The sequence below is a fragment of the Hypanus sabinus genome, chromosome 21 (genome assembly GCF_030144855.1).
Source record: "Hypanus sabinus isolate sHypSab1 chromosome 21, sHypSab1.hap1, whole genome shotgun sequence".
NCBI lineage: Eukaryota > Metazoa > Chordata > Chondrichthyes > Myliobatiformes > Dasyatidae > Hypanus > Hypanus sabinus.
Genome location: NC_082726.1, coordinates 27,745,435 through 27,761,262, shown reverse-complemented (window position 1 = coordinate 27,761,262; position 15,828 = coordinate 27,745,435). Strand labels below are relative to the sequence as shown.

The 15,828-nt window shown below is 40.8% G+C and overlaps 1 protein-coding gene across 39 annotated transcripts in view; it reads left to right on the top strand.

Annotated features, from left to right (window-relative positions):
• LOC132379214 (CUGBP Elav-like family member 4) overlaps positions 1 to 15,828 on the top strand; it is an 816,081-nt gene that overhangs the window by 744,648 nt on the left and 55,605 nt on the right. For 21 of the 39 annotated variants that reach the window (XM_059946924.1, XM_059946911.1, XM_059946916.1 and 18 more), the window contains one exon: positions 12,704 to 12,829. In XM_059946924.1, the coding sequence (XP_059802907.1) occupies positions 12,704 to 12,829 (126 nt within the window). Of the gene's footprint in view, positions 1 to 12,700; positions 12,830 to 15,828 lie in introns of all 39 variants that reach the window. The other 18 variants (XM_059946891.1, XM_059946889.1, XM_059946900.1 and 15 more) reach the window with 1 other exon arrangement.

The window sequence follows — 15,828 nt, the reverse complement described above, 5'->3', positions numbered from 1 at the left end:
TATTGCTGATATTTTTATTCATTTGCAAAGATATATCTCTGATAGTAGGAACAGTTACATAAACACTGGCATTCAAAGGGACCATTTCCTCAGTGAAATCTCCTCTGAAGACAAAACCTTTTGCACCTTTTGGATGTCATCCTGTTGCCTTAACTGTGGCTCTCACTCTACCGTACTTTACTCAGTCCCAATCATGTAAGGAGACACATGGGCACAGATACTGGAATCTGGAGCAATAAACAAGATGGAACTCAGCAAGTCAGGCATCACCTGCAAAAGGAATTGCTCAGAACACGTTGTGAGTCAAGAGCCTTTATCTGGACAGGGCTGTATTTGATATGTTTCTTCTATTTCTCCACATTCACTCTCAGCTCTTCTCACAGTCACAACACGGCTAGAGTTCAATTTTTTCTTTAACTTCTGCACCAGCTATCTCAACAATCAATGGATCATTCTCCATAATTTCTCCCACTTTCCAGGATTTCACTACTAGAATCCTTTCAGCATTTCTAAAAGACCATTCCCTTCCTCCATCAACCTTCCTACTTCTCAGAAAAACTTCATTGAACATAGAATTTGCATTTAATTCAGCCTGGGTTCCACTTGCATGCTGATTGTTCCTCAGTGACTGGAAGGCCAACTTCTGGATAGATGGAGAGGAAGAGGAAGAGGAGAGAGAGAGAGAAACAGCATGTTTCTGTGTGTAAGAGGCAGAAGTGCATTTGCATGAGAGAGACTACACAGTGTGTGCGAAACAGAGAGACAGAAAAGAGACATTTTTATGTTTGTGAGGCAATGTGTGTGACAGACAGAATGTATATATATTTTTTTGTGTGTGTGCGCACGCGCGTGTATGGTTTTGCATGTTCAGAGAATGAGTTGTATGAAACTCCACAAGAGGGACTGTGTCAGAAAACTGTGCAGAAGCCACACATTGTTGATAGTGCAAATTCTCAATTTTAATAGAGTCTTAAATATTAATCATATCTGTCAACAGGGCTTGTTCTGAGTTCCCAAGCAGATGTTCTTTGTGGCCTAATTCCTTTAAAAGGTTGTAATACTAAAGCATTTAGACATTAAAATACCAATGATTAAGATCTCCAAATGACAATAACATACTAAATCTATTCTGTTTTTTCTCTAGTTTACTAGTTCCAGGGACCTGCAAGCTCATTCTTTTTTTACTAGTCCTAATTCCCTCATGCCAAGGTTTAACAGGAAGATAATCATTAATGAACGCAATTTGAAATTGGTTAATTTGAAATGAGACTCAGTAAACCTTGACTAAATACCCTCTGACTCTGGAGCCATTTCAGCTAGTGAATAAGATGAAGGAAAAAGATAATTCTTTCTGACTTGCATAATGTTACTATTAACACCATTGGCACAACCACCCCACATCCTAACTGAGTATCATATAATTGTTGTACGTTGTAACTGTTATTCCCACACAGAATAGAGCTAGTTACATAGCTTCTCTGTTATAAATGCCATTCAAAATTCAATGCTGAAAGTAAATTTATTATCAAAGTATATAGTACTTTGAGATTCATTTTCTTGCATTCACAGTAGGACAAAAATACAATAGTCAATGAAAATCTACACACAAACACTGGAAAACAACCAATATGCAAGAGAAGATAATCTGTACAAATACAAATAAGGTAAAAATATAATACTGAGAACATTTTTAGAGCTCTTGGAAGTTATGGAATTAGTTCAGAGTCAAGGTGAGTGAAGTTATCCGCAATGGTTTAGGAGCTTGATGGTTGAAGGGGAGTAACTGTTCTCAAACCTGGTGGTGTGGGACCCAAGGCTTTTGTACCTCCTTCCCAATGGCATCAGTGGGAAGAGGGCATGACCTAGATGGTGGGAGTACTTGATGCTGGATGCTTTCTTGTGGCAGCGATCCATGTAGTTACAGGCATTTAAAAACATAAACACGAGGAAATCTGCAGATGCTGGAAATTCAAGCAGCACACACAAAATGCTGGTGGAATGCAGCAGGCCAGGCAGCATCTATAGGAAGAAGTACAGTCGATGTTTCAAGCTGAGACCCTTTGTCAGGACTAACTGAAAGAAGAAATAGTAAGAGATTTGAAAGTGGGAGGGGGAGGGGAGATCCAAAATGATAGGAGAACACAGGAGGGGAGGAGTGAAGCTGAGAGCTGGAAAGGTGATTGGCAAAAGGGATGCAGAGCTGGAGAAGGGAGAAGATCATGGGACGGGAGGCCTACGGATAAAGAAAGGGGGCGGGGAGCACCAGAGGGCGCTGGAGGGCAGGCAAGGAGTGATAGTGAGAGGAGCAGAGAGAGAAAAAAGAAAGAAAAGAAGAAAGGGAAAAATAATAAACAAACAAACAAACAAACAAATAAATAAATAGATGTGGGATGGGGTAAGAAGGAGAGGGGAGATTAACAAAAGTTTGAGAAATCAATGTCCGCCAGAGAAAGCAGGATCTCCCAGTGGCCACACATTTTAATTCCACATCCCATTCCCATTCTGATATGTCTATCCATGGCGTCCTCTACTGTCAAGATGAAGCCACACTCAGGTTGGAGGAACAACGCCTTATATTCTATTTAGGTAGCCTCCAACCTGATGGCATGAACATTGATTTCTCTAAATTCCATTAATGCTCCCCCCCTTCTTACCCCATCCCTTATCCCTTATTCACTTATTAGTTTATCTATCTATCTATCTATCTATTTATTTATTTATCTATCTATCTATCTATCTATTTATTTATTTATTTATTTATTTATTATTTTCCCCCTTGTTTGTTTTCCTTTCTCTCTCTACCCCTCTCACAATCACTCCTTGCCTGCTCTCCATCTCCCACTGGTGCTCCCCTCCCCCTTCCTTTCTCCCTAGGCCTCCCGTCCCATGATCCTCTCCCTTCTCCAGCTCTGTATCCCTTTTGCCAATCACCTTTCTGGCTCTCAGCTTCATCCCTCCCCTCCTGTCTTCTCCTATCAATTCAGATCTCCCCCTCCCCCTCCCACTTTCCAATCTCTTACTATCTCTTCTTTCAGTTAGTCCTGATGAAGGGTCTCGGCCCAAAACGTGGACCGTACTTTTTCCTATAGATGCTGCCTGACCTGCTGTGTTCCACCTGCATTTTGTGTGTGTTGCTAGATACAGGTATTCTCAGTGGTGGGGAGGACTTTGTCTGTGATGGACTAGACTGTATCACATTTTATAGGCTTTTCTGTTCTTGGGCATTGGTGTTTCCATATCAGGTTGTGATGCAACTAGTCAGGATACTTTCCTCTGTGCTTCTATAGAAGTTTGTCAAAGTTTGATGTAGATAGACAATTCAATCAGAACTTATAATTTGCCAGAGAAATAATTGTTTTGTATTAAGGAGTTACTCATGACTCATTTAATAATGCTTTTATTTGGAAAATTAACTTCATTTGCTATCATTACTTCTGCTGGTTGTAGCTTCTGCAGACTATTCAAATACTGTGGATTATGGTTAATTGGGCCATCAGTTAATCAGGGCAGCTACTTATTTGGGACAACTCAAAGGAGGAAAGCTCATTGAGAAAATAGCTGGAATTCCCTTTGTTTATTTGGGACACTATCCTGCTTAATTGGGAAAGGAAACTGTTGCCAAACAGATTCTAACTAGCATTAACCAAGTGCACTCACTGTGGCTATAGAACACTACTCCATGCTTAGAGAAAACAATTTTTCTTTTATGTCAGTTGTGTGAGTCTGTGTTCAAAAAGCAGTGAATTTTGTCACACACACAAAATGCTGGAGGAACTCAGCAGGCCAGACAACATCTACAAACTGTCAATGTTTCGGGCTGAGACCCTTAATACTTAGCGAGAAATTAACTGTAAGACAATTCAGACTGTTTTTATCACTGCATTTTCAAGCATTCAGACTTGAAGATGCCAGGAACAGCCAGGAGTGAAAATGGAATGATTTCACTATTTCAATGAATTAGGAAATAAGAATTTGAAGGCATCTTGAATATTACAATGAAAATGAGGATTTGGATGAAGAAATCATTGAAAGCATTTATGAAGGCAGTTCATTATCTACAGTAGATGTGTGCTCTGATTTTGTGCATTCTTAGCCAATCAGCAGAACATGGCAGCTTACTTTGGATTAATTCCTCTGTTGTTCACTATTAGGAACTAATACCCAGTTTTATAGTATTGTGTTCTAATTTGTTCTGTATTTCATTTAAACACATAATTATGTGCTCACTTAAATAGTAATTTGCCTTTTTTATACCTTTTTAACAGTTTCCATGAAACTTTGGCTAACCGGGGCAGGTGCTTAATTAGGTCAATATGTACTGGTCCCGATTAACCCAAAACCTTTGAATTGACTTTATTTCATTTTCTATTGCTGCAAAATTAACTGTTGGTGGTGAATCATTCCATAAGTTCCCATAAGTATAGCAGAAATGTATTGTAGTGCTTAGTGTAAGATCAGGATTTGACTCCCACCACTATCTGTTAGGAGTTGTACCTTCTCCCTTTGACTGTGTGGAATACCTTTGGGTCTTCTAGTTTCTTCACATGTTCCAAAGACATACGGGTTAGTGACTTGTGGGCATGCTATGTTGGCTCACTAAGCATGGCGACACCTTCAGGCTGCCCAACACAACTCCCATTGATTTGATTTGATTTGGCACAGTTGACACATTTCACCACATATTTTGATGTACATGTGACAAATAATGCTAATCTTTAATCTTTTCTTTAAGCTCCTTCCTCCATGAATTCATTAGCTGTCACAGCTCATTAGCTGATGTGATTATTGGATCTTATTGGATGTACAATGAATTTCATTTTCTGACACAGAGATTCTCATTGGCTGATACAATGAATCATAAACATTTTCCATTGGCTCATATAATGAATTAGATTGGCTGATGCAAAAAGTGGATGTGAGGAATTCATACAGGTGAATTTCTGGTTGTCATGATTTAGAACACAGAATATTGAACAGTACATTACAGTAATAGGCCCTTCAGTCCACAATGTGGTGCTGAAGTAATTAAGCAAATGAAATTAATCCCTTCTGCCCGCACAAAATCCATAACCCTCCATTCTCTGCCTATTCATGCAATGAAATTGCCTCGGAGTAGAAAAATCTCTGGGCCAAATGCTGGAAAGTGTGATCAATGAGTGGCCATTGGTCAGTGTGTGCACGCTGAACCAAATGGCCTGTTTCCATAACGCATGACACTGTGACTTGCTCTGAATTTGCATAAGTGGGATAGAAAATGTGATAGGAAAAAAGGGATCATTTAATGAGTGTCTGTGGAGCCATTGGTTGTTATTTAGGTATTATTGCACTTCATTGATTTACTGCGCTATCTATTAGTAAGTATTAACCAAACTGAAACCTGCTATACTCCCCATGTCATTAAAAGAAGGTATCGATCAGCCAGTTATTAAATCTGATGATTTTTCTAATGGTTTTCAGTTCCTCGCATAAAATGGATTTTAGTTCCGAGGATATCTTCACTCTTCAGTGCTTCTGCATCCTAATGACTCAGAGACACATATTAACAGCTCCCTCAAGGCCACCTGACATAGGCAAAGTGATCTTTAAAGACATTCTCTTTCAAATGGCTATTGCAGTCCTCGTTGAAAGTGGCTAACTCATGTTATAGCAATGGTGCGGTAAAGCAGCTGAACTTTGTTTACTCATGATGAGGGAAAGTCTCAAACCCTCTTTTGTTTGATGCTTCAGAGGAAGGAGTAAGATGAAGACAAATGGAAGAGAGAGGAGAGAGAAGGAAGTTGGGGAGAAGATGAATGAAGGGGCAACAGTGAATTTCAGGATGTTATGGCTCATAAACATATGCAGTTTAGCCCATTAATTCATGCCTACTCCTTGTAGAATGATCCCCAAATGATCAAACTTCACTTGTTTCTTCTCTATAGTCACGTAAGTTATTTTCCCTCACACTAATGGCCGAATTCTGTTCCTATGTGTTGTGGTCTTTTGGAGTTTAACTAGGAAGTTACCTGGGTGGAGCATTTCATTTATGAGAATAGACTGGATAAGATGGTTTGTTTGGCCTGGAACAGAGTCCCTGAGGGGACTCTGACAGGGTAGGAATTTGTTTTTCTCCAGATCAGCTATCTAAAACCAGACATCATAAATGTAGGATGGACTATGAGGTTCAGAGAGGATGTAAGGAAGAGCTTTTTCACCCAGACAGTGGTTGGTGTCTGGAACTCATTGCCTGTGAAGTCGATGTGGGCAGTGCTCTCACAATGTTTAAGTATTTAGATGAACAGTTGAATTGTCAAGGCATTAACAGGCCACAGCAATGGTCTGGTAAAAGCCTGGTAAATTCTGTTGGTTGATATGGATATCGTGGGCCACAGGACCTATTTCTGTGCTATACGACATATGGGGTATGTCAGAGGTAGGTTTTTTACAAAGAGCGTGGAAGGAGCATGGAATGGGGCAGCTACAGTACATTAGGATATTTGAGAGACTCTTAGATAGGCACATGGATGAAAGAACAATAGAAGGTATAAATTGATCTTGGACTAGGTTAAAAGATTGCCACTTCACGGCTGAAGTGCCTATACTTTGCTATACTGTTCTATTTTCTATGTGCTATATGTCTCCACTTCCTTGTCAAGACTCTAAATTTTTTAGTCTCCATCATCCATACGGATAGTGAATTCCAGATCCTATCCACATAAAAAAGATTATCCTCCTTGGATCATTTCTCTAATGCTTTAGGTCTATGCTCTCTGATCCCATCATATCCCTCCTCAGCCTGCTTTGCTCTGAGCAGAAGACCCATCTAACAGGGATGTTGCCTCACATCTCCAGCCACCTTCACTGCAGTCTGTGAGGAGTTTGCATGCTCTCCCCAATGCCTTCATGAGTTATCTCCACATATTCTGCCTTCCTTAGTTGGTAGCTTAACTGGCTGCTGTAGTTTGCCTCAATTGGTATATAAGTGGTTGAACTTGACAAAATGAAATTGCTCGGAATGTGAGGAAAATAAATGTCAGATTAGTGCTTGATGTTGGCACAAACTCATTGGTTTGAAGGTCCTCCTTCCTTGTTGTATCTCTCTACTACTATGCCTACGATTTATGTAGATGTGTATATGGGTCTACATTCTGTTCAGATACTCTTATTAGAAATGTCTCGTTATCTCCTGTTAAACTTTCCACCAATTTTTTCCTAACAATTCTTCTTCTCCGAAGCTCTTCTAAGTTCCTTGCTTACTTTTGCCTCTTCATTAACCACTATCACTGCACCATGTGGTGGACGCTCCTCTTCCATACATCAACCTGGTTCTTGAGGGCCTTTAAAATCAAGATTGCTACCCACAGTCCATGTGTAAGCTTTTACAATACCAGAGAGGGACATCGACACACGATAAGCACTACCTCTGTTCTTCTTAAGGCATAACACAGACAGCAAATGGAGAGCCAAAGGAAATCTTAACAATTAACCATCTGCTTTTATAACTCAGGTTATGCAACAGTTCCCTGAGATCTGGTGGACACTGAATGAAAATTGAATATATGTGCACAGCAGTTTTCCCACTTGGCTGACTCTGAAGTGTTGCATATGACTGGTTAAATCGTGGTCTGGTATAGTCATTCAAATGCGCAGGAATGTAAAGAGCTGTGGAGAGTAGTAGACTCAGCCCAATAAATCACAGGCACTACCCACTGGTATTACTTACATGAGTTGCTGTCTCAAGAAACAAAGTCTGTCATCAAATACCCCCACCATCTAGTCCGTGCCATCTTCTCATAGCTACGATCAGGCAGAAAGTCCAGAAGCTGGAAGTCCCACAGCATCAGGTTCAAGAACAGCTACTTACCTTCAACCAATCAGCTCTTAACTCAACCTAATCACCACCTCAATATAAAAGGAGTATGACCACTTTATTTTTGCACTACAATGGACTTTGTTATTTGGTTCTAATTGTGTTCATGGCCTCTTCCTATATAATTTTGCTCAATTGACATTTAATTCCTGGTTTTTTTCCTGATGAATATTGTGCATCTGATGCTATATGGCTGTGTTGGCTGCTGTACATAAGTTTTTAATTGCACCTATGCATACAAGTTCTGGTGCATTTTACACTAAACATGACCTTGATTTTGACTATATAAAGCAGTGGAAGCACTCCTAATGTTAAATGCAAATTGAATCTTTGACTTACACTGTGATCAAAGGCACAGCATACACACAGTGGCTTCCTAATTAGGTACCTCTTGTACCTAATAAAGTGGCCACTGAGTGTATGTTAGAATTTATTTAAACCTTACATCCATCCCACAACATGAGGGATTAAAAATCCTTGTGCTTTGACTCAGTCATAATGTACAGACGTAAATGTCTTGTAGGAAGAAGCTGTCCTGTAGCCTGCTGGTCCTGGCTTTAATGCTGTTTGCCAGACGGAAGCTGCTGAAACAGTTTACAGTTGGGGTGGTTGGTGTCCCCAGTGATCTTCCAGGCCTTCTTTCTGGCACCTGCTGCTATAAATGTCCTCAGTGGAGGAAAGTTCACATCCACAGATGCTGTGGTCTATCCAACCCACTCTGCGGTGCAGTTCCCAAACCAGGCGGTGATATAGCCAGTCAGTATGTTCTCTATGGTGCACCTGTAGAAGGTCTTGAAGATTTGGGGGCCCATGCCGAAATTCTTCAGTCGCCTGAGGTGGAAGAGACACTGTTGTGCTTTTTGTCCCCACAAAGCCAGTGTGTACAGTCTAGGTGAGATAATCAGTGACGTGCATTCCAAGGAGCTTGAAACTACTCACCCTCTCAACTGCAAACCCACTGTTGTTGATCGGGCTGAGCCTGTCTCCGTTCCTCCTCTTACAACGGTGGTGTGTAGAAGAGCACCTCTGAATGCACAACACATTGAACCATGGAGTGGATGGTCTACAGAGGTGGGAAGCTACAGACATACACTTGTGGCCACACTATTAGATACAGGAGGTACCTAATAAAGTTGCCACTGAGTTTATTTTCCTAGTGGATTTCTAATGCATAGTATGGTCAATTGAGTATTGTTCAACGAAGTCTTGAGAGGAGAATGGAACAGAGGCAGTTGAAGCAGAAATCATGGACAGAAGCAATTAAATATTATGGGTAGAGTTTGTGTGTTAATGACACATCATAAATCTAACATTCAGAAATAGATTGTTGGAGCGATGTTTAAACCAAGAAATGCAAAAAAAAATTCTCTTTGCCACTCTCCCATAAAGCTGTGACTGGTGACGCACCTGGGCAACAGTTATTGTATGCGCAGTCTCTCCCATCTCAGCCACTGAAGCCTGTATCTCCTCCAGAGTTGTTATAGGTCTCTTGGTGTCCTCCTTCACTGGTACCTTTCTTGAACGGTCGCTCAGTTTTTGATGACAGCCTGCTCTAGGCAGATTTACAGCGGTGCTATATTTTTTCCATTCCTTGGTGATTAACTTAACTCTACTCCAAGGGATATTCTTTGACTTGGAAATGTTCCTATATTCATCTCCTGATTTGTGCTTTTCAATAATCTTTTTGTGGAGTTGCTTGGAGTGCTCTTTTATCTTCCTGGTGTTATTTTTGCCAGGATACTGACTCACCAGCAGTTGGACCTTCCAGACAGATGTATTTTTACTACAATCAATTGAAGCACCTTAACTGCACACAGCTCTCCAAAACAGATCTCCATTTAACCAATTATGTGACTTCTAAAACCAATTGGCTGCACCAGTGATGGTTAAAGGGGGTTAAATACTTATGCAATCAATTATTTTGTGTTTTATATTTGTAATTAATTTAGATCACTTCGTAGAGATCTGCTTACACTGTGACACAAAAGAGTCTTTCACTGTTGATCATTGTCAGAAACCCAAATTAAATCCACGGTGATTCAATGTACTAAAATAATAAAACATGAGAACTTCAGGGGGCGGGGGAGAAATACTTTTTATAGGCACAGTATGTGATCTAGTGGGTTTCAGAAGCTTATTCATTGGAGACTGTTGAAGAAATTAAATAAATTCTACTAAATTGAATGTTTAGTGCTGACCCAGTCCATCACAGGGAAAGCCCGCCCCACCATTGAGCACATCTACATGGAGCACTCTATAGCAGAAAAGCAACATCCATCATCAAAGACTCCCACTGCCCAGGCCATGCTCTCTTCTCACTGCTGCTACAGGAAGAATGTACACGAGCCCCAGGACCCACACCACCATTTTCAGAAACAGTTATTACCCCTCAATCATTAGGCTCTTGGGCCAGAGGGGACAGCTTTATTCAACTTCACTTCCCCATCACTGAATTCTTCCCACAAATATGGACTGACTTTCAAGACTCTTCATCTCATATTCTCAATATTTAATGCTTTTTTTTTCTTTTGTATTTGCACAATTTGTTGTCTTTTGCACATTAGTTGTTTGTCAGTCCTGTTGGATGCTGACTTTTACAGATTCTGTTGTGTTCCTTGAACTTACTGTGTATGCCTACAAGAAAACAAATCTCAGGTTTGTTTATTACTTTCATAATAAATTTAGTTTTGAATTTTGATCTTTGAGAAATGGTACCTTCCTCAAGCAATAAGGTGGATACACTGGTTTTGGATATCTTTTCTATGATAAGATCAAAAAGACATAGATAGGTAAGAAATAGGTTAAATCAATACTAAAATGCACACTCTGTGGTCACTTTGTTAGGTACGTGCTGTGCCTAATAAAGTGCCACTGTGTGTATGGTTGTGGTCTTCTGCTGCTGTAGCCCACCTACTTCAAAGTTCAACATGTTGTGTGTTCAGAGAAGTTATTCTGCCCACCTCTGTTGTAATGCATTGTGATTTGAGTTACTGTCACCTTCCTGTCAGCTTGAACCAGACTGGCCATAATCCTTTGGCTTCTCTCATTAACTTTGGCTTCTCTCATTTTCTCTCACATCATTGCCACTCACTTGATTTTGTTTTGCTTGTTTTTGCTCCATTCTCTGTAAGCTCTAAAGATAGTTGTGCATAAAATCCCAGGGGACCAGCAGTTTCTGAGATACTCAAACACCAACAATCATAGATGGTCAAAGTCATTGAAATCACATTTATTTCCCATTCTGATGTTTGGTCTGAACACATGACTGGCGGATTAGATACTTGTATTAATGAGCAGGTATACAAGAGTATTTATAAATCTCTTTTCAAAAAGGGTGGAGTGTAAATCTATGATGTGTATACAAAACATAGTACAAATGTCTATTGTTGTTAGAGAGTTGAATAAAAGAGTTACACATTTTTCATCAGTTCACAATGTCTTATTGTGTTTGTCGACATGGTTTGGGTTTGATGTATTATTCATGAGTACAGTAGCCCTATGTTCATTACAGGCACTCTCTCTCTTTTTAAGAATCTCCTTTATAACCAAGCTTTGCAACACCAGTCCTAACCACGCCTTATGAGAATTGGTTGCAAATAGTGTTTGACAGCTCTCCCGTGAAATATTTTGGGATGTTCTATGGCAATGCATAAATGCAAGTCGTTGTTGCTTTGCGAGTGCTCAAAATTCTCTGATTCAGCAAATAATTCATTCATCTTGCTGATGGATGCAGATGGCAGACACGTTCATGGATTGGTAGCAGGCCTTGGTGAGGATTTTCTCAGCTAAGAGTGAATGCAGAATCCAAGAATCCTACACCACAAAGGTGTAGACTTGTTAAAAAAAAAGTAATTTCAGTGAAAGAATTGTTTCAAATAACTTCTTTAGCACCTGATCTGTGAAGCACTTGAAGAATTCCTGGTGCCTCTGGATTTAAAATTTGAGAGAACAACTCAACTAAAGGCTACAACCATGAGTCAGAAACACAAGTAATTCTGCAGATGCTGGAATCCAGAGTAATACAAATAAAATGCTGGAAGAATTTAGGCAGCGTTTATGAACAGGAATAAACAGTCAATGCTTCAGCCTGTGACCCTTCATTAGAACTGGGAAGGAAAGAGGAAAAAGCCAGAATAAGAAGGTGGGGAGGGGAAGGAGTACAAGCTAGAAAGTGATAGGTGAGACTATGTGAGGGGAAGGATAGATGGGTTGGGAGAGAGGGAATGAAGTGGGAAGCTGGGAGGTGATTGCTGGAAAAGGTAAAGAGCTGAAGAAGAAGGAATCTGATAAGAGAGCAGAGTAGATCATGGAGAAAAGGATGGAGGGGGGCTCAAGGGTGTTGGTGATAGGTAGCTGAGGAGAAGAGGGAGTGGTGAGCCAGATTGGAGAATGGAAGAAGTGGGAAGGGGGAGCAGGAAAAGCCATGAATCAGACCCAATCACTTCACCTACAAACTGGCTTGACATATTAACAGGGAGTGCATGTGAACTCTGTAACTATCTTCTGGGAATTTCAATGGTCACCCAGATATGTGGCAGATATATCATTAAGAAAGAGATACAAGAGACTATATAATTAACCTTTTCCAGACACTGCCATTTTAATATAAGTAGACCCACACTTTTTCTTACCTACTTGGTACTAATGTCTTATTTTCAGTTAACTACTCTGTACCTTTCACCTTGTTTTATTTTAAATGTTAATTATAAGGTGATACTTATTATTGGTCTTACTGCACACATTAGGATCTGCACATGAGCAGTAATGATTTTTCTCTTGGTGGTAAAGCCATAGTCATTTGAACTGGCCCTAGGCTCCTTCAAGGATTAAGATGCACTTTCTCTGTTTCAGAAGACAGAAAGCTCTTTGTGGGTATGCTGGGGAAGCAACAAACAGAAGATGACGTGAGGCGGCTGTTTGAGTCCTTTGGGTCAATTGAAGAGTGCACCATACTCAGAGGTCCTGATGGAACCAGCAAAGGTTTGTCATCACTTCTTCAACCCTTGTTCTCCTTCTACCTTAGACGTCCAAGGACTTAGTTAAAGTTGAACAGTCCCCACTTACTGGCCAGTGAGGCTGGTCCTGTAAACCAGCTCTGAATCAGGCTTTGTTAACTTGGTAATTCACTGGAAAGTGTTGAGTGAGTTACCTTAAAAGTTTCTAAGAACACAGGAAATTGGAACAGGATAGGAACCTGCCCCACCATTCAATAAGATCATGGCTGATCTGGCCGTGGACTCAGCTCCACCTACCTGACTTTTCCCCATAACCCCTAATTCCCCTCCTGTGCAAAAGTCGACCCCACTGTGTCTTAAATATATTTAATGAGGTAGCCTCTCCTGTTTCTCTTGGCAGAGAATTCCATAGATTCACCGTTCTCTGGGAAAAGTAATTTCTCCTCATCTGCATCCTAAATCTATTCCCCTGAATCTTAAGGCTCTGTCCTCTAGTTCTAGTTTCACTTACCAGTGCAAACAATTTCCTGCATCTATCTTGCCTATCCTTTCAGAATTTTATGTGTTTCTGCTGGGGTTTCCAAACCCCTTGGTTAATGGTAAGGGAATAAAAAAGGTTGGGAACCGCTATTCTATAAGATTTCCTCTCATTTTTCTGAATTCCAGTGAGTATTCTTCCACGCGGCTCAGTCTCTCCTCATAGCTAACTCCTTTATCTCTGAAATCAAGCTGGCAAACCTCCTCAGCACTACCTCCAAAACCAGTAAATACTTGCAAAAGGGGACCAGAATTGCACACAGGTGTGTTCTCATCAGTGCTTCGTGTAGATGCAGTTTACAATGGCTTCCTTGTTCATTTGATCATGGTCTATAATTAGCGAAGGAAAACCTTGAAATATTTTAAAAACTGCAAATACTAAATAGATGCTGGAAATCTAAAGCAACACAAACAAAATGGTGGAGGAACTCAGCAGGTCAGGCAGCATCTATGGAAATGGGTGTTTTGGGCCGAGACCCTTCCTCAGGCTGGGAAAGGAAAGGGGAAGATGCCAGAATTAAATGGTGAGGTGAAGGGAAGGAGGATAGGTAGGAGGTGATAGGTGAAGGCTGGTGGGTGGGAAAGGTAAAGAGTGAAGAAGAAGCAATCTGACAGGAGAGGAGAGTGGACCACGAGAGAAAGGGAAGCAAGAATGGCATCAGGGAGAGGTGATAGGCAGGTGAGAAAAGGTAAGAGACCAGAGTAGGGAAAAGAAGAAGAGGGAATGGGGAGGAGAATACTTTTTTTAATGGAGGAGAAATCAATGTTTATGCCATCACGTTGGGAGCTAACTAGACAGAATATGAGGTGTTGCTCCTTTATTCTGAGAGAGGCCTCGTCATGGCAAAAGAGGAGGCCATGGACAGACACATAAAAATGGGAATAGGAATTAAAATGGTTGGCCACCGGGAGATTCTGCTTTGAGCAGATGGAGTGGAGATCCTTGACAAACGGTCCCCCAATTTACGATGTGCCTCACTAATGTAGAGGAGGCTGAAATGGGAGCACCTGGTGCAACAGATTCTCAGGTGAATTATTGCTCTACCTGGGAGGAGGGCTTGAGGCTCTGTGTTGAGATGAGGGAGGAGGTGAATGGGCTGGTGTAGCACTTTGAGGTTAGTGAGGAGGGACAAATGGACAAGGGAATTGAATGCAAATCTTAGAACATAGAATAGAGAACTTAGGACAGTACAGCACGGGAACAGGTCCTCTGGCCCACAATGTTGTGCCAAACAAATTAAATTAGTAATCAAGTGGCTGACTAAACTAATCCTTCTTGCCTACATGCTGTCCATACACTTCTATTTCTCGCAGATTCATGTGCCTATCTATTTAAACAACTCTTAGAAAGCTCTAATGTATCTGCCCTTTTCTCCACCCCAGACAGCACATTCCAGGCACCCGCCACTCTGTGTAAAAAACTTGCCCCTCACATCTTCTTTGAACTTACACCATTTCACCTTAAATGCATATCCTTTGGTATCAGACATCTCAACCCTGGGAAAAAGATACTGCCTGTCCACTCTGTGTATGCCTCTCATAATCTTATAAACCTCAGTCAGATATCTGGAAATCTGAAATAAAAACTAATTTCCAGAAATACTCAACTAGTCAGGCAGTGCCTATGGAAAAAGTTTCAGAACTGAAAACATTCATCAGAACTGAGAATTAGAGAAAGCAATTTTTTTTTTACACAGCAAACGTGTAAAGGAAATAAATATTGAAATACACACAAAATGCTGGAGGGACTCAGCAGGAGAGGCAGCATCTACAGAAAAGAATACAGTCGATGTTTCAGGCCGAGACCCTTCAACAGGGTTGGAGAAAAAAAAGATGAGAGGTAGGGATACTCTATCCCTCGCCTTTTTTTCTCCAGTCCTGTTGAAGGATCTCGGCCCAAAACATCGACTGCACTCTTTTCCGTAGGTGCTGCTTGGCCTGCTGAATTCCTCCAGCATTTTGTGTGTGTTGCTTCAATTTCCAGCATCTGCGGATTTTCTCTTGTTTGCAAGTATTGAAATATGTAATTTTCTGAGGGAATTTAATGGGGCAGATTCTGTAAGTGTATTTTTCTTCCTAGGGGATCTAGAACTAGGGTGCATAATTCAGAAAAAGTTATAAAAATTTAAAGATGAAGATGAAGAGGAATTTCTTCTATTGGATTTCATCTCTCCAGGGAATGCAAAGGATGAATTTTTCAATATATTCATAACTGAGATAGGCGTAAGGTCCTGAAGTAAGGTGCCAAGGGACATGGGCAGAGTGGAGGCAATTGAATGGGAGAGAAGACTTGGGAGGAAGCTAAAGCTTCCTTATTACCCAGAATTGGACCGTTCAGTCTATCTCCTCGTCGGCTGCCAGAGCATTCCCATCAATCCCATTTCTCTACCTAATTCCCAGAAACCAATTTTCTTGCAGGTCCACTAAGCCCACCCATTCTTCCACCAACCTCCTACACTTGCAGTAGCTTACATTGGCCATTTATTT